The sequence below is a fragment of the Diplotaxodon limnothrissa genome, linkage group LG11 (assembly GCF_057381915.1).
Source record: "Diplotaxodon limnothrissa isolate DT_005_m linkage group LG11, D_limnothrissa_male_GT1.1, whole genome shotgun sequence".
Taxonomy (NCBI): domain Eukaryota; kingdom Metazoa; phylum Chordata; class Actinopteri; order Cichliformes; family Cichlidae; genus Diplotaxodon; species Diplotaxodon limnothrissa.
The window spans coordinates 21,273,246-21,292,865 of NC_140606.1; the positions used below are offsets into that span (position 1 = coordinate 21,273,246).

The window sequence follows — 19,620 nt, forward strand, 5'->3', positions numbered from 1 at the left end:
GTGGATGTGGAATCACAGTTTTTCCCTGCAGAATCACAAAAAATTCTTCACAGTTTCCATCTCCAGTGATCTGTGATTAAGGAACCGCATGCTCCATTATCTACTTTACCTTATGAAGCACTATTTTCTTTCTTTGGTGGAGGAATCTTTCAATAAACATTACTTTGCAGCATATATACAGTGGTGTGAAACGTGTTTGCTTCCTTCCTATTTTCTGTTTTTTGTATGTTTGTCACACTTAAATGTTTCAGATCATCAAACAAATTTTACTATTAGACAAACTAAACACAAAATTAATGTTTTTTAATGAAGATGTTTATTATTAAGGGAAAAAAATCCAAACCTAAATGGCCTTCTGTGAAAAAGTGATTGCCCCCTAAACCTAATAATTGGTTGGGCCACCCTTAGGAGCAACAATTACAATCAACTAATCAAGCTTAAGAGGTTAATATTGTTTTTCTGAAGTCACGCAGAGGTGGACTTGCTGGTGTGTTTTGGATCATCGTAGTGCTACAGAACCCAAATGTGCTTCAGCTTGAAGTCACACTGCAAAAACTCACAATCTTACCAAGTATATTTGTCTTATTTCTAGTCAAAATTATCTCATTACACTTAATACAAGATATTTTAGCTTAAAATAAGTGAAAAAATCTGCCAGTGGAACAAGTGAAAAATCTCTAGTTTTTCTCTAGTTTCAAGATTCACTGTCTTGAAACAAGTTCCTTTAGCTTACTGAAATGTTGCCCTGTAGCTGATTGTGTCTTATTTTAAGTGTAATGAGATAATTTTGACTAGAAATAAGACAAATATACTTGGTAAGATTTTGAGTTAAACAGATAGTCAGACATTCTCCATCAGATTTTTTTTTGGCAGACAGCAGAATTCATGGTTCCATTTGCTACAGCAAGTATTCTAGGTCTCTGACATAGAGGCCAGGGAAGCAGAAGAACATCATATCAAAAAGTGCTAATCCCTGCTGGACATTTTTCAAAGCTGGGAGGGTGCTTATAGAATGCTACAGGTGATCCAGGAAAGAAGGACAACCAATAAGACTGAATAAGCAAAAACTCTGGTGATTCTTTATGTGTCAAGATTATTGGAGCAGCTGAGCTGTGTTACTTTCACTACCTAATATCTATGGGGCTTTGAAACCCCAAAACACATTAGTCTAAAAATTGGTCCAACTAAGAATCTGGTCCCTTGGCACAAGCAGAGCAATACAGAGTAAACTGCTGCAAAAATTGTGGGGGAAACAAAGAAATGTCACTGTATACAGTCAGTTCTAGTGACAAGTATATCTAATGTTGACACTCACAGCAGGTTTTGTGTTATTTTCTCATTTTGCATCAGTTTTTAGCCTCACATCTGACTGACTTCTCTTTTTTTGGAACTCAGCAACATTTTTCCACATTTAGCTCAAAACCTTACAAAAACATGTTTTTTTAGTCATTTTTCACAACATTTACTAAAATATTTATAACTTTTTATGTTTAAAACACAACTGCTAACATAGCTGTGTTGCTAGGGATCACGTAGCATTATATACCATCTAGTCCAACTTCAGTAACCCTACAAAAGTCACTGCTGTCTAGTTTTCTGTTTTCAGAAATGTTACAGGCATAGCCCTTTAATGGTGAAGCCCTATGGGGAAAGTATTACAGGGTGTGGAAGGATGTGGGGGATGGTCCCTGGGTGTGTGAGTAGGGAAGAGAGGAAAGACAGGGGATCACGAGCAGCTACGGTAGAAACGAAAAGAGAAAAGCATTAAAAGTGTACATAATAACTCCGTGTACCACATAAAATCCGTTCAAAGTCAGTAAGTACAACCAGAATTCATACATAAGGTGCACTGTCAATTTTTGAAAAAATAAAAGGATTTTAAATGTGCCTTATAGTCTGAAAAATACAGTAATCTGCACATTTCAACTTTTTTCTCAAACCAGACTTATGACTTTTTTCTCAAAGTAATTACAACTTTAATTTCAAATTTCAAAGTGATCAACATTTTTTTAATTTGGCTCGAATACTCCTTCATATACAACACATTCAGTGAAACAGGGTGTCAGAAAAAAGGCAGTGATTAATACAGTCACTGCTGGCAACACAGATATCTAAGTTTCACACTCAAAGGAACTTTTCTGTTAGTTCCATTTTTGAAATCATTTTAAAGCACTTTTTAGAAAACCTCACATCTGGGAAATCGACTGCTCATTAGACATAATGAGAATGTAAGCTATCATAGAAACTTTAGAAAAAGTCAAAAAGATTGACTGAAAAAAGGTAAGCAATTCATTTTTGTTTTTAATTTTAAGACTTTCATGATAGTCAGTAGGTCATTAATTCTCTGTCTACAGAAGACTTTTGCTCTGAGTATTTCAGAAACATGAATTATGTTGGTTTCAGAAAGAATGCTTTAATCCGGAAACTTCCTCTTTTTTTCCTCTTGCATCATTTAATGTTTTAGACTTTCTGAAATGAAAGATGTATGTTTTTATATTATTTGCTTTTTTACAAAACTAAAAACATATGGGTCATTTATTTTAAAGATCATAATGAACTAGCCCTGATGTCACTGCTGAAACAAGTTTAATTTCTGTTATCTTATGTGAGTTTATTTGTTTATTTTGTTCTAAAATTAAATGTTACTGCTAATGGCTTACTTGCCTGACTTGTATACAGTGGATGTTTTATATATTTGAACTAAATGACACATGTACATTTTTATTTTTTAAACTAATGCTGATTGTCCGATTTTTGTTAAAGTATATGATCTAAAATGTTTAATAATTCATATAATTATCAGTGTTGGGAACTTTTAAAATGTATTCCACTACAGATTACAGAATGCATGGGCCAAAATGTAGTGTGTAACTTATTCTGTTAAGTTACGCAATGTGAGTAACATATTCTAAATGCTTTGGATTACTTGATATATTGTCATGCTTTTTGCAACTACATGAATGTACTATTGCTGTGTGATTTATTGTTATTAGTGAAGGCTACTCTCCACCGAGTTGACATTGTTAGCTGGCATTTGCTGGGGTTAGTTCAGTCTGTTAGACTTGATTGATAGCATTAACAACCTGCTAACTCCAAATGATCATGTGCAGTTCTGAAAGCAATACCAACTAGATTTTTAAATTTTAATATAAAATGAGTAAGAGTAGGGTGGACATTAAGTAAGGCTGCACTTTTAGCAGTGATCTCATTTGGAACCTATTTCTGTATCAGTAATAGGTTTTCTTTCTGTCTGCTTTTAGAACTGCAGATGATTATTTGCAGCTAGCAGGTTGAAATGCAGCTTTCAGTAATTGTAATAAATCACACAGCAATAGTACATAGAAGATATTGAAGTGGCACATAACCCAGGTAGCTGCCACAACTAAAACGAGGTAGTTATAGTAGGCTAACGTTAGTTTTTTAAAAAGAACTTACTTCCAGATGTTCCTTGAGGTTGGAGGTGGAGTCTTTTGATGCTGAGAGCAGCTCGGTTGCTGGCAAACAGAGCCTGCATTGCATGGTCAGATTTCGCCCACCCCTTTCTTCTTTAAATGTGAAGTGGTGTTGGAATTTCAAAGTAAGAAATGCATTCCTGTATGTGCACTGCCGGCTCTATTGTGCTGGCTCCAGTCCATTAGTGATGTGCGAGTCATGAACGAATCATTCAGTACTCAAGAACCACTTAACTGACTTGTGAATCATAATTCACAATCCAAACTGACTCCTTCACTGACTCATCCCTGTTACTGTTAGCAAACTAATTTCATTAGTTGCATATGTGTAATTTCATATGTGCTTGCGCTACATATGACTTACTCCCCCCTCCCTCCTGGTTCTCAGCTGCTGAAACTCAGAGCATGTTACTGTGGAAGAGTCGCTCCTTCACCTGAGATGAAGTCTGATAGTCTGACTGACGCAATATAACATTCAGTCTACAATTAGTTTGTTTTGCAAAGATAATAAGCAGACTAAAGGAAAAAATATATGAACTCAGTTCCACCACTATAAAAAAAAAATATACAGTGTCTGACTCACATTCTGCTGCTGCAATTATGTAAGTAAAATCAGAATTTCACTAAATTATTTAGATGAGAAAATATATATTTGACATATTTGAGGAAAATAATAATAAAATAAAATACATAAAATAAGTGTTCCCTTTAGAAATCTTTTTTTTCTCTTTTTTTGCTCTATAAAATAGGTGTTTTCTTTTTCAATCACTCATCTTAGCAGTAGGATTTACATGAAAAGAGAAACAAATTAAGTTTGAGTGAAAATGTACATTTTTTTCACTCTCTGGACTCAAATGACTCAAAAAAACATAAATTTTGGTGAGTGTCTCATTCAAACTCGAATCAGTAAAAAGAATCAAATTTACCATCACTAGAGTCTATTGTGTAACTGATGCCACCAACATTAATAAGGACTTGTATATTAGAGCCTCTTATTGCGTGTTTTGTTTGGGTTTCCGGCAATGTGTGGAATTACCAAAATTAGAGAGGGGATAGCCTAACATATGAAACATCAAAAGACCACAATCCATTTATTTCAACAAAGTAACTATTCTAATTATTACCTATCGAAGTAGTAACTATATCGGAATGCAATCACTCATATTTTGTATTTTAAATACATAACACAGGTACGTGTATTCCATTATTCCCCAACACTGATAATTATTTAGCCATATTATTTACTTTCCCAGAAACCCTCCAATACTGACTTGAAAAAAAAAATACATTTACTGAGTCACATCTGACGACTGCTTTCAGTTTAAACTGCAGATTTCATGTACGTCATATTTTCATGTTTTTCAGTCGACACATGAGTTTGTGTACTGTGGGCTTTTAGATTCACTCTAATGCTCAAACAAGAAATTAGAATTATAGAAAATGTTTGCTATTGTCACTTGGCTTTGTGGTTTGCAGTGGGGGGTGTGCCATTAACAGTTCAAACCAAAAACAACAAAAAAAATAGCTGTGATGTATCTCTTATATTATATTACATTTAACAAATTCTCTTTCAAGTTTTCAGTTTTTTGTGAAGATGTGACAAACAAAAGATTTTTGCACTTACGAATACTACAAAAACAATTTTTGTCTATTTTTTCCCAGATTCACCCAAAGATGGCAGCAGTTCCATCAGTCCTTCTGGTCCAATAGTAGAACACCAAACAGTGACTCTGACATGCAGCAGTAATGCCCGCCCAGCAGTAGAAAACTACGCCTGTTACAGAGCTGATGGAGACCAGGAGGCTCTCACTGCGACTGGACACACTTTAAATATTACAGTTTCAACAATCGACACTAATTTCTTCTGCAATGCTACAAATACAGTTGGATTTAAAGCATCCATCAACCTCCAAATAGACGTGTGGTGTATATATTAATTTTACAAAATTACCACTTATGTACCCTGACTAGTACCCACCTAGAAATCCATTAATCGAGTTGCATGGTAGAAAAATATATGTATTTTTGTCTTCAGAATATTAGAGGCCAAGAAAAACACCTTGTCATTTTACTTCTCATTTTCTATTTAAAATAAAACTAAATTTGTTTTTTTTTCTACCGAACAAGCTTAGAAATAGGATTTTATGTTATTTGTCCCCGACCAAGTAATTACACGTAATGAATTAAATAATAATAATCATAATTTTCATGTGTAAGATGTCCAAATCATTCTATCGCAGGTATTCACACTTTTTCAGTGAGGGAGGAGCAGCTGGTGGGAAGACATATTCTGATGAGCAGTTCCTTTCAGGTCTCTAATGCTTTGTAAAATCGAGTGAAGTCACAATGAAGCTAAAGCAGTTCCACAAGTGTAATTTGTTCATGAATTGTCAGTAAATGGATGAAAAAAAAAATCTTACCTATGAGTGAAATATCTACACCAGCTTGGGTAAAACTGTATTTCAGTGGATTATCACACTCCAGTCTGAAATAGTATTTAGCACTTTGAAGGAGACGTGTATTATTGAAAGTTGTGGTGCAGTCTTTCTTTGTTAAGTCTCCTGTCATTTCTTTAGTTGGCTTTAGTTTTGCATTTTCACTGATAAATGAAGATGAATCACTCCAATATGCTTTACATGAATCATCTAAGTTAGTTTCAAATCTCGTCTCTACATCGAAGGAGCAGGGGATGGTCACACAGGATCCTCTCAAAACATTTATATTCTCTGGCATATTGACGTTGAACATTCCACACAGTGCACCTGAAACACAACACAAACTCCATCCACACTGGAGGTGGAGGAGGGAGCCTCAGTGAGTCTGACGTGCTCTGCTCCAGCTCCATGTTGGTCTCATCCTCCAGCTCTGACATGGAGCCCTAACCTGGGTCAGAGTCAAGAGACACTGCAGTAGAATCAGGACAAAACTAAAGTCAAGACCTCTGTTATGAGTTTCAATGCTTCTCACCTCCATCATGGAAATAAAATCTCCTGCACTGCTGTCTACCAGAAACAAGATGGTAGCCCTGATGTCACTGCTGAAACAAGTTTAACTCCTGATATTTCATGTGAGTTTATTTTTTCTCTTCTAAACTGAAATCGTAATGATTTACTTTTCTTGACTTGGATTAAATTACACAAAATGATTAGTCAGTTACAGTTATTTTATCAGTATGCCATAACAATGTCTGAGTTTTATAAAATATAATGAAAGCTTTTAAAGTTTGAATTTAATGATTATTTAATGATTTATGTCTTTTTTGTTAGCTCTGCTTTTTAGCTTTAGGATGTCTTCAAAACTGACAATAAAACAAAACTACATTTAGTGAGTCATGTTGGACAGTTGTTTTTATTTTAAACAGCAGTTTTTCATTTACATCCTATGATAACATTTTCTCACATTATCATATTTCTAAATTAACACATGAGCTTGTCAGAGCTTTCAGATTCACTCTAAAGGTCGAACAAGAAAGTAGAATTGCAGAAACGTTTTACTTTTGACATTTGGCTTTCTGGTCTGTAATAGGATGATCTATTAATAGTTCCGTTAAAATGCAAAAGGAGCTGTGATGTGTGATTTACATAAAACCTACATATTACATTTAACAAATTATCATTGTACTGATTTTTAGATTCACCCAAAGATGTACAAATTTCAGTCAGTCCCTCTTGTCCAGTACCAGAGAACAGCAATATGACTCTGACGTGCAGCAGTAATGCCAACCCAGCAGTAGAAAACTACACCTGGTACAGAGCTGATGGAGACCAGGAGACTTTTATTAGGACAGGAATCAGCTTAAATATTAAAGTGTCCAGAGACAAAAGAAGATTTTTCTGCAAAGCTGAAAATGAGATCGGGGTTGGACGTTCTAACCTGACTCACCTTGATGTTCTGTGTATGTATCACACAATTAAAATATTTTAAGGTTTAAGCATAACTTGAGCAGCTATAATATATGCATGGTATCATTATTTATTGCAGATTGTGAAACACAGTGTGGATTTTACAGTGGAGTCCTTCCTTGGGTCCTTGCTGGTGTGTTTTTCAGTGTCACCGTGATCTGTGCAGCTTTCCTTTGGTATGTTTTAAAACTGGTTGTTGATTAAAACTAAAAGTCCTGCAGATGTTTCCATAAAATATTTTTCAATAATTGTTTTGTATTCTTCTAGCAAAGTACAAAAGAATGTGAAGCCACAAGAAGAGGACAGAACTTACATGTCACTGAATCGTAGAAATGTCGGCTCTTCAGAGTATGATGTCATTAACACAACTCCAAAGTGACCTTCACTGATCCTTCAGAATATATCTAATTTTGTTTTATTTTGTGTTTCTAGAGAAATAATTCTCAGTCACACTTCTCTTTATTAAATGCATTTAATAGCCACTGAGCGCTTATTCATCAGTTTTTTAAAGGGTGCTGGATAATATGTTCATTTTGCTTTCGATGTGAAAAAGCTGGGGCAGGGACATGATTATCAGTAGGTCACATAAGCTTTTAACAGCACTGTTTAGAAAATAGAGACATTAGTGATCTACACGGCTGCTCTTTTCTACGTTTAAGAGAAAGACCTTGAATAGTTAGGATGCCTTGTCAGACCAGCCACATATTAGTTTCCTGTAAATTTGCCCTGTTATCAGTATTTATGTTTCTCACACATGATTGTTTGATTATTTCCTCCTCAACCAAGTTTATTGCACTAAACCCATATGGAAAAGAAATAGTAAAAACATATATGTGATTGCTCATGAAAGTGGCCACTTTCCCATTACTTTCATATATTGTTTTAGTAAGTATCCAAAACATACAAGTTTCATTATATAATTTTTCAAGGGATCTTATATCTGTTTTCCCTTTTATATGCTTTTCATACAAGTTTCACACAAGACAGATACAAACTTTATAAAATTTATATATATCTTTTCCATATGGGAATGTTTAGAGTAAGATGTCCTGTCACCCGAATGCCATTCATGCACAACTGAACCTTGTACCACCAATATTACCACAACAAATGAATAAATTGAACTACTCAACAGTTTTTATTTTATACCATGTTAAATGTTTTCCATCGGTAACCATGCATAGTAGTATGTTTAGTAGATGTATTATTAATTATATATATCGACAGAATAAAAGAGGAAATACAACTTTTAGCTGGTGTGTGTTTGTGTGTGAATTCTACTGAAAAAGTTCTTATTTCCCCTTCTAGATATTGTAATGCCTGAAATCGTCAGAGTGCATTAAACAGTTCTTAATATGGACACTAGTTGCTGTCACACTGTCTCTTTTGCAACTAAGGTTTCAACTTCCTGCTCTGATATCTGCCCCTCCTCCACCTCCTCCCCTGACAGCTGTAAGACTGACTCTCCTTCCACAGTGTGGAGTAAAATCCTTTCTGCCAAAACCTACCCTCTGCTTCCTGAAGTACGGACACTGGTTGAAAATATGAGGTCTCATATTTTCAAATATGAAGTTTCAACAGAGTGAGCAACAGAGTGATAATATCTGAAAAAAAAGATCAGTTACGTCTCGTGGCCATAAAATGTTGAAGCCTCAATTTCATAATTTTTAAAGAAAGTCCACATCCTCTGTTAGCCCCTGCAAATGTAGTCTCAGCAGAAAGCCCATGATGTCTCTTTGACAGTACAGCAGCAGTCACATAGATTGCATAAACGGTGCTCAGCGTGGAGGCCTCAGGCTCATGTCCCGACAGAGAACAAAAATTAATTGCTGGATCTTACAGATTGAATCTCCACTATGAGACTACATCCACAGATAAAGACAAAACCTTGACTGATGAAGCGTAGCGAGGGAAATATGTACCTAACCAAAGTCTACTTGCACATGAATTGACAACCTGATGAATACTTTCATGAGAAAGTTGCAGTTTTGTTCAGCTTCATCCTTATTCAGATGCTAAAAGTGAAGATCTTGGTTAGGATCAATCTTCATTTGTAAATAAACGTTCTCAGTGTTGATACAGATACAGATCCTCCCTCGGTGACGATCACCTGTCCATCGCCCTTTTCATTTCCACCTCAGATACTGAACTTGACTTTAAAGCACTTGTTAAAGCCCAAAAAAGATGACACAAGAAAACAGAGCTGAAAAACTGAAGATGAAGTAATCAAAATACAAGCAAACTACTAGGCTGCAAGCATAAAAAGAAAATAGATGAAGAAGTGCTATTGCAGCTGTTTCAGACTAAAACAGTCCTGCCATGGTCATCCTGCATCACAGCATCAGTCTGTAGTTATCACTGCAGGTGATGATCTCCAGAGTGAATCAAAAGTTGTAACTTCTCCATCTGTGGCTGTAGTTCAGGAGGTAGCATAGGTCGTCTAGTAATCGGAAGTTTGTGGTTGCAGACTGGCTGCTCCAGGCTGCATGTAGACTTGGGCAAGATACTAACCCTGAGGTGCTCTCCGATACATTCATCAGGATGTGAATATAAGATAGAAAGCACTTGTGCAAAAAAAGTATATAAAAATCTCTTTGTATGAATGGGTGAATGAGGCCAGCTGTATAAAGCTCTTGGAGTGCTCAGAGTGCAAAAGTGCCGGATAAAAACCAGTCATTTTACCATCTTCTTTGTCTAATCCTCTTGAGTGACGTGGTCTGTGTGTGGATCCTTTTGGAGCAGCCACAGTTGCTGCAGGTGTCCTGAATTGATTGGTGGGTTTTCTCTTCTGCTGAGAGCCTTCTGCTGATAACATGTGAGAGAAGAGCAGGTGTGAGAAAACAGAATCCATAAATCATGACAATAGTTTGATTTTTGCTGTGATAATGACATTTAGATGATTACATTGTCTGTCATTAAAATTGGGTGTAGCAGGAAGCCTGGATGTCAGATGTCCTGATGGAGACAGACTGTCAGACCCGACTGGGTCACTGAAAGCTGTAATGCTCAGAGAGTGATCTGCTCAGCTCTTTCATCCATTTATTAATATAATCACTGATGTTGTATTTCATAGACACAAACTCAACAGAAGCAGCTCAGCCTGTCTCAGGCAGTGTTGAAGTTCACCTTTATCACCTTTATCACAGACACAGCATCATCTCCATCATCACCATACAGATGATGTAATGACCTCTTAGCAGCTTAGTGCATGTTATTTGATTCACATTAATAGAGAGGAATAAACGCTTTTATGAGTTGTATCATCCTCTCATCATCTCATACATCGTTTCAATCATTTTCAGGCTCTAAACATATAAACTAACAGTGGGAGAAGTCACCAGAGTCGTTTACACAAATAAAACAGCTGTAAACAGCATTAATGCTACCCGGTTAACACAGCACACTGACCAACATTGTACATGATGAGTTACAAGCAGTAAAGTGAATAACTCAGACGAGAGTTACTCACTTTACTAACCCAAATACAAGTTATTAATGTGGAGTGATTGCAAATGTTTACAGCAGTTTCTATGTTGCAGAGATCGTGGAAAGAAAAAAGGTGACAGTCACTTCTGGTCATGTTCACACTCACTGTGTCTTTTGTGTTAGTTCCTCATTTTACATCTTTTTTGAACACTTCCTTAAAAACCTCACATCCAAAGAACTGACTGCTCGACAAACATCATGAAATAATGTAAGTTATCACATTTTCACTATGATACGAATATCAAGGTTTTATGAAAATATGACGTGATTTTCTGTAGTTCTTTGATTCACAGATATTTAGATGAATTGTCATATTTTTGACGTTTGTAGAAAAATGAATCCAAAGAAAATTAAAAACTTTATGAGACTATTAAGACATGAATTCACGGTCTTTAGTAGAATTTTTCAGAAATCAGAAACATAAATTATGTTTAATTGTTGAAGAATATTTTTAATAAATTGTATAACTGCTTTAGACTTACACCTTCCTCTTTCTTCTCTTTCATCATTTAATGTTTAAATTTTGTGAAATCAACACTGTATGTATATACTCTAATTCTTTCAAGGCTGAACATTTATGTATCTATATTTTTCAAAGTGACAATAACTAGCAGTAGTAATTTGGACCTTACATGACATCTTAACAGCTTTTCCTTGGTTAACAAATAATCATGTAAACTGTTTCCTGTGTAAACTTCAGATTCCCTTAAACTTCACTCTCTTGCAACAAAGATGGCTGGAACTCTGACTTTTCTTCTCGTTAGTTCTCTGCTGCAGGGTGAGTGAAAGAAACTCAAAATCTTCTTTGCTGAAAACATGATTAAAGTTGATAATAATAATACACTATTGTTAATTTAAATCATTTACTTAAATTATCTGACATCAGTATTCAAGATGAATGTGCAGTAAAGTACCAAGGCTTTTTATTGATGAGATATTTAACAGTAAAAGTGTTTTGTATTAGCATCTGAATTTAATACTGAGTCGCTGTAACATGATAAATATGAAGGAAGAGATAAAACTGTTTGGGTTTTTGTTGTTATTGTTGTTGTTTTTTATCGTGTTGTGTTTCAGGTGCGCTGTGCGGAACGTTCAACGTCAATATACCACAGAAGATAAATGTTTTGAGAGGATCCTGTGTGAACATCCCCTGCTCCTTCGATGTAGACAACACGCATGATAAGAACTTAGATGATTCATGTAAAGCATATTGGAGAGATTCATCTTCATTTATCAGTGAAAATGCAAAACTAAAGCCAACTAAAGAAATGACAGGAGACTTAACAAAGAAAGACTGCACCACAACTTTCAATAATACACGTCTCCTTCAAAGTGCTAAATACTATTTCAGACTGGAGTGTGATAATCCACTGAAATTCACTTTTACCCAAGCTGGTGTAGATATTTCACTCATAGGTAAGATTTATTTTTTTTCATCCATTTACTGACAATTCATGAACAAATTACACTTGTGGAACTGCTTTGAGCTTGCTCTGAATTCACTGGATTTTACTCAGCATATAAAAACTGAAACTGCTGCTCATTGACTGACCAGAATGTCTTCCCACCAGCTGCTCCTCCCTCACCGACTCTGACTCCATCCACACTGGAGGTGGAGGAGGGAGCCTCAGTGAGTCTGACATGCTCTTCTCCAGCTCCGTGTTGGTCTCATCCTCCAGCTCTGACATGGAGCCCTAACCTGGGTCAGAGTCAGGAGACACTGCAGGAGAATCAGGACAAAACTAAAGTCAAGACCTCTGTTATGAATTTCAATGCTTCTCACCTCCATCATGGAAATAAAATCTCCTGCACTGCTGTCTACCAGAAACAAGATGGTATCCCTGATGTCACTGCTGAAACAAGTTTAACTCCTGATATTTCATGTGAGTTTATTTTTTCTCTTCTAAACTGAAATTACAATAATATACTTTCTTGACTTGGTTTAAATTAGACATAAAATGGTCAGTCAATTACAGTGATGTTATGAGTATGCCATAACAACGTCTTTGGGTTTTATAAAATATAATGAAGACTTTAAAAGTTTGAATTTAATTTCATACTTTAATTTCATACATGCAGACTTTACACTGATGTGTGATCGTCTTAACGATGTACGTTTTTCTTTTGTTAGCTTTGTATTTTACTTTAGGATGTCTTCAAAACTAACAACACAAAACCACATTTAGTGAGTCATGTTCCACAGTGGTTTTTTATTTAAACAGCAGCTTTTCATTTACATCGTATTTTAACGTTTTCTTACATTATCATGTTTCTAATTTAACTCACGAGCTTGTCGGAACTTTCAGATTCACTCTGAAGCTCGAACAAGAAAGTAGAATTGCAGTTTTATTTTAGACATTTGGCTTTGTGGTCTGTAATAAGAAGTTCTATTAATAGTTCAGCTAAAGTGCAAAATGACCTTTGATGTTTGATTTACGTAATATTACATTTAACACATTATCATAATACTCATTTTTAGATTCACCCAAAGATGTACAAATTTCCATCAGTCCTTCTGCTCCAATATTAGAAAACCAAAAGGTGACTCTGACCTGCAGCAGTAATGCCAACCCAGCAGTAGAAAACTACACCTGGTACAGACCTGATGGAGACCAGGAGACTTTTATTGGGACTGGAAGCTCTTTTAATGTTACCGTTTCAAAAGTCAAAAGTACATTTTTCTGCAAGGCTACAAATGCACTTGGATTTAAACGATCAAGCAACCTACAAATAAATGTTCAATGTATGTATTAATTTAATTAATTTTCCATATTTACTCTTTACATATCCCAACTAGAATTCCATTAATAGGATTGAAGGATGTACAATACATGAATTATTGTAATGAAACTAAAGCATTAACTGATCTTTGGGGTGGAGTTAAATAAAGAGACTGACAATAATCACATTACAAGTAGTTAATTTAATTTAAGTATTGGTTATTAAAATTAGGAATTCCTGACAGCCACATTGTTAGGCACATAGTAAGAAGAACAAAAAAAAATTCAAACTTTCTTCAGATAGCTCTAAATCTTTCATCAATAAATCAGTTAAAGATTAAAGACAGTTAAAGTTAAATACAGAAGAAAAGGTTATTTCATTTGACATGAACAGAGTCTTCAGAAAGAAAAGCCAAGAAAAACAGCTTGTCATTTTTACTCTTCAGTTTCTGCTTAAGATGAAACCTTTATATTGGTGTGGTTTGCTCTCTGCTAATATTTAAAGATACAATTTTGTGTTATGCATTCAAGAGTATTTAATATTATTTAAAAAAAACATTTGAAGCACTACTGTATTACAAATATTTACACTTATTCTGTAAATAAAACTGTCCTAACATTTCAGTCTGCATGTTTCTGTGCTCATTTTTTCAGATTCACCTAAAAACGTTACTGTTTCAGTCAGTCCTTCTGGTCCAGTACCAGAGAACAGCAACGTGACTCTAACCTGCAGCAGTAATGCCAACCCAGCAGTAGAAAACTACACCTGGTACAGTGCAGATGGAAACCAGGAGACTTTTATTGGGACAGGAATGAGTTTATCTATTAGAGTCTCCAAAGACAGGCGGATATTGTTTTGCAAAGCTGGAAATGAGATTGGAGTTGGAGGTTCAGGCAGCATTCAAATTGAAGTTCAATGTAAATATCACATTTTACATCTCTTTAACATGTTCTCTATCCACATCTAATTTGCATGTACATTTGTATGATATTACGATTCAACAACAAAAAAGAAAAGAGAAAGAGGCAGACTAATTCAATGACAAAAATGACCTTTGTTTAGCCAGAGCAGGAGACAATGTAAACAGAGTACAATGCCAAGAATCCAGCAAATGAGGAAAAACGGGTAATCTTAAAAACTGGCACAAGCACATCTGGACCAGACAGGACCAGACTGCAGCAAAGGAGAAAGCATTATATGCACAAAGGGTAATCAGTTAATGAAAAACAGGAGGGTCACAAGATGCTACCCCAAAGATTCAAGACAATTAATGAAGAAGAGACAAGTAAACTTAAGAGCACTACACAATTACTAAGATAAAGTTAGGAACCATATAAAATACAAAAAGGGAAAATCAGACACAAAACTGAAGAAAGGAAATACAGAGAAGGAAAACAGAAATACTGAGCGAAATAAAAAACTCTAATACAAATAGAAACTGTAACTAAGAGAACTAAATACATGAAGATGAAGACGTGATAAAGTAACTACTAGCCAAACAGATGATGTTAACAATATATAAGAATTTAAAGTCCATAAACTCAAAACTGTGTGTGTGAAACCAAAGACCATAGCAGATCTGATACCAACAAGCAGCAATGTCACTCTGACATGCTGGAGTAATGCTGAGCAGTAAGAAAGTATTTGTGATGCAGCGCTAAAGATAACTGTGAAAACTGATGGGGAACAAACACATTTTTTGAATCAAAGATTTAAAGTTAACAGTCTGTTTAGCTCAAGTCTGAAAATTATGTCAAAGTCAGTAAAATTTAAAGCATCCTATGTTCAAAAAGGATTTCGCTTCATATTGATAACTATGATCAGTTCTTGTTTTTGGTAATTTCTGTAAAATGTATTCAACATGATTGTGACCAACTGCTCTCTCTCTCTTCAATGATAGACCCTCCACAGATCCTGTTCTCGTCACACTGCACCTCAACAGAAAGTCAGCTCAACTGTTCCTGTGAGACTCTGGGAAACCCGTCCCCCAATATACAGTGGTATTTGAATGGACTAACTGTCAATCACTCTAAATGCGAAATATTCAATGAGACTCTGAACAGGACAATTCTGAGGAGCTTCTTCACTCTGAATCAGCCTCATAAGAAGAATCATCTCACCTTGATTTGTCGCACCGTCAACTCTCTGGGCTCGGCCAGTCAACAATTTTGTGTCAGCAGCCAACAAGTTTCCACAGAACATCAACGTATGTCTTTTGTACACTTGTAAATATTATTGCTTAAGTTGTATGTGTACTAAAGTGGAGACCAAGGATGTTTAAAACCTTAGCCAGTGATACAGTGTACTCTACAGAGCCCACTAACAGATAATGTTAGGACTACATCTATGCTCCTCTGGGATTCACTTGCAATCAGTTTCTTTGCAAGAAGTTTTAGATACCCTCTAATCCATATAAAGAATGAATCGGTTACTTCAGTCCAGTTATAATAGACACACTAGGAGTTTCATAAAATGTATGTTGTGAGTTCAAACAAACCTTATTTTTTAAAGACAACACGATTAATATACAGGTCTTTTTCTTTTTCTTTTTTTAAATTCAGTTCTGTATCCAGCGATAATATCCACTCTTGGAGTGCTACTGTTAGCACTGTTACTATGTGTGTTTTTTATCAGGTAAGTAAACAACATGAGACTTTTTCAGAAAACCTTCACACTTTACTGTAACAGTAAACTCTATTTGTCCTGATTCTATTTGACTAAATGCTGATAAGTACTTTGTTTATTTGGGTCTTCGTTTGTTAAAAAAACACTTTTGCAGCTGATTTAATACTCAACATTGGTAACACTATTGATTAAATGTAATATCAATCAAATCTGTTCATCGACAGTCCATTTGACATGCTACTGGTGGTTAATATTTGCATGTATTCATTTTCAAGACGTCTGTTTACATTGTCTGTTAACATTCAGTAATGCATGTACAACTGCATTATTGCTTGCTAGCAGACAATTAATCTATTCATGCTGTGAACTAAAATGTAAATAGTGGCAAAACTACGATGTATGAATTGTATGCATATATGCTTGATATTCTACTTCATTTTTTAGGGCTCAGAAGAGTCCCTGTAAAAATAAAGGTCACTTAACAGACGAAAACAACACAGTTGCAACAAGTCAGCCTCTAACTGAAGAAGGAAATGAGGTGCTTAAAGTTCCTTTTAACAGTGTTGACCAATGCTGATGCTTTTGTAACTATACAGCAAGAAGTAGATTATCTTTACCACTGATATTTTCTATGTAATTGTAGGAACCAAACACAGCAGAAGAGTGCATTTATGCAAACGCTGATGGGCTGAGAGGGGCAGATAATTTTCACCCTGCAAACATCGCTGGACCAAGCGGCACTAACTTTCCAAACTCTGGGCCAAACCATGCAGAAGGAGGACGCAAAAAATCAGACAAGAAAGAGGACGAGTGCGAACTGATTTACTCTGATGTGAACTGGAAAATGAAAAGCAAGAAAAAGAAGGGTGAAAAGTCTTTGGACATGAATCCATCTGCCAGATCTTATTTGGAAGAGGAGAAGTGCATGGTGAGGGGAGTTAACAGAAAGTCTGTGAGCAATGCAGTAGAAATGGGAGGCCTGTATGCTCAAGTGGAGCCTAGAAATATGAGGAAGGAAGTGGGGTGTGAATATGCGCAAGTCAAATTTAAAGAACAAAGCGCTATGCAAAAATAGATAAATAGTGCTGTGAAAAAATATTTACCCCATATTTCCTGATGTCTTGCTTTGTGCAAAATTAAACTAATCTTAATATTTGGAAAAAATAACTCAAGTAAATTCAAAATTCACTTTAGAAAAAAAAAGTCCAAATCTATTAAAAAATTTTGATTATCTGAAACATTTTAATGTGACAAATATGGAAGGAAATAAGAAATCAGACAAATACTTTTCATAACATATTGCAACCTTTTGCATTGTTGAGCTTGCTACAAAACAAATAAATAGCTGGTCTGTTCTCTGGGTGTGTCCTTGACACATGTAGTCACTATGTGGCCATTGAGCAATACAATTACAATCCCTTCATTCAGGCTTCTCTGGCACAGTATCTCAGACACTGCCTGATATTTTCTTAAACTTGGTAGCTACCAGGTGGCTACAACTGGTCCAAGGAGACCTGTTAGAGAAGCTAGGAGAAGCTCTGGACATGATTCAGCACACAAATGGCCTGAGGATAAAAACTCCTCTTGAGCCTCTCTGTTTTTGTTCGGAACCTTCTGCCTGATTTCAGAAGCTGGAAGAGTTTGTTGCTGGGATGGGAATGGGTCCTTCAAAATCTGAGTTATTCTAGTCCAGCATCTCCTGATGTAAATGTCCTGTAGGGAAGGGAGAGCAGTCCTGCAGCAGTGTTCTGCCGTACGGATACTCTCTGAAGTGCTTTTTTAGCCTTGACACAGCTGTTTCTATACCAGGATGTGATGTTCTGTGTGAGGATGCTCTTCTCACACAGAACCTGTGTGAGGATTTTCTATACAGTGCCTGTATAGAAAATCCTGAGGATCACTGGAGAGACCCTGAACTTCCTCAGTTGACGTATGTGGTACAGGTGCTGCCTAGCCTTTTGGTCTGGACCTGAATGTGGGCAGACCATGCCAGGTCTGAGGAGATGTGGACACTAAGGTACTTGAAGAACTGCACCCTCTCCACTAGAGCTCCATTAATGATAATGGGCTTGTGGTCTCTGTGCTGACTCCTTCTGAAGTCCACCACCAGCTCCTTGGTCTTGCCGACGTTCAGCTTGAGGTGGTTGTTCTAGCACCACGATGCCAGATTCTTCATTTCATCCATGTAGGCCGCCTCATCGTTGTTGGAGATGGTGCCCAACACCACTGTGTCGTCAGCAAACTTCACAATGGTATTGGCCACACAGTCTGAAGTGTAGAGGGAGTAGAGCAGTTGCGAGAGGACACATCCCTGTGGCGCTCCTGTGCTGATGGTGAGGCTGTAGGAGATGCACCTACCCACCCTCACCACCTGAGTTCTGCCATTGAGGAAGTCCAACACCCATGCACACAGACGGCTGTTGAGTCCCAGATCCCTCAGCTTTGTGAACAATCTACCGGGCAATATTGTGTTGAATGCTGAGCTGTAATAAAAAAAAAAGCATTCACACATAGTTAGCCTGTTTCTTGTCCACGTGGCTAAGGGTGGTGTGCAGGATGTCTGCGATGGCGTTCTCCGTGGATCTGTTGAGTCGGTAGGCAAACTGGAGCGGACCTGTGGTGTCTGGGATTGAAGAGGAGATGGTTTTCTTCAACAGCCTCTCGAACACCTTCATAACCATCGAGGTCAGTGCAACTGGCCGGTAGTCATTCAGATGATGGTAGCAGACGGCCGGTGATGCCGTCTGGTCCCGCCGCTTTCCTTGTGCTCACTCTCCTCAGCGCTGTTCGGATGTCGTGCTCTGCGATGCTGATCGCCGGTCCCTCTCTGATGACGTCACTGTCCTCAGTTGTCAGGCAGTTGTTAGAATTAGCCGCCTGGCTAACCTCGAAACGGGCGTAGAACTGGTACAGCTCATTGGAGAATGCAGAGTCGGCATTGGTCGGCGCAGTGTCCCTGGCTTTGTAATCCATGATTGTGCGTAGTACGTGCCAAATGCTCCATGTGTCGCCCCGGCTGAAGTGAGACTCCACTCGCTCCCGATATCGGCATTTGGCATCCCTCACCGCGCATCACACGCCGTATGAGGCCGCTTTCATCACAACATCACAACATACATCTGAATCTTATTGTTTAGCTGTTTTGTTTGTTTGTTTTATTAACATGCAATTGCAGGAAAAGTGTTGTTAACTGTTCTGATAATTAGTTGTTGTATTGTGTACCCAGTCACAAACTATGTCTATATAGAGGTGATATTAATATATTTATAGTATCATGATATGCAGTCACAGTCAGTTGTGCTTAATTTAATTTTCTATCTTGTTGTGGGCTATAAATATAATGAATGATACTTAAACATAAATACAAGTGATTCTGTTTTTTGTTTTGTTTTTTCAATATATTATTTTGTCAAACATTTTTTGGAAGTTAAGCA

At 36.6% G+C, this 19,620-nt stretch overlaps 1 protein-coding gene across 3 annotated transcripts; it reads left to right on the plus strand.

The window, feature by feature from the left end:
- Positions 1–11,572: 11,572 nt before the first annotated feature.
- Positions 11,573–17,261, plus strand: LOC146622693 (myelin-associated glycoprotein-like). 3 transcript variants are annotated; one of them, XM_085366326.1, is made up of 9 exons: positions 11,573–11,618; positions 11,915–12,256; positions 12,412–12,723; positions 13,320–13,583; positions 14,215–14,478; positions 15,462–15,767; positions 16,123–16,195; positions 16,631–16,724; positions 16,830–17,261. In XM_085366326.1, exons 1-9 carry the CDS (start codon positions 11,573–11,575, stop codon positions 17,259–17,261), a joined length of 2,133 nt encoding a protein of 710 aa, XP_085222452.1. The 3 variants fall into 3 exon arrangements, with proteins under 3 accessions (XP_085222452.1, XP_085222453.1, XP_085222454.1); XM_085366327.1 differs by lacking the exon at positions 13,320–13,583 and having other exon boundaries at positions 16,093–16,195; XM_085366328.1 differs by lacking the exon at positions 13,320–13,583.
- The last annotated feature ends 2,359 nt before the right edge of the window (positions 17,262–19,620 follow it).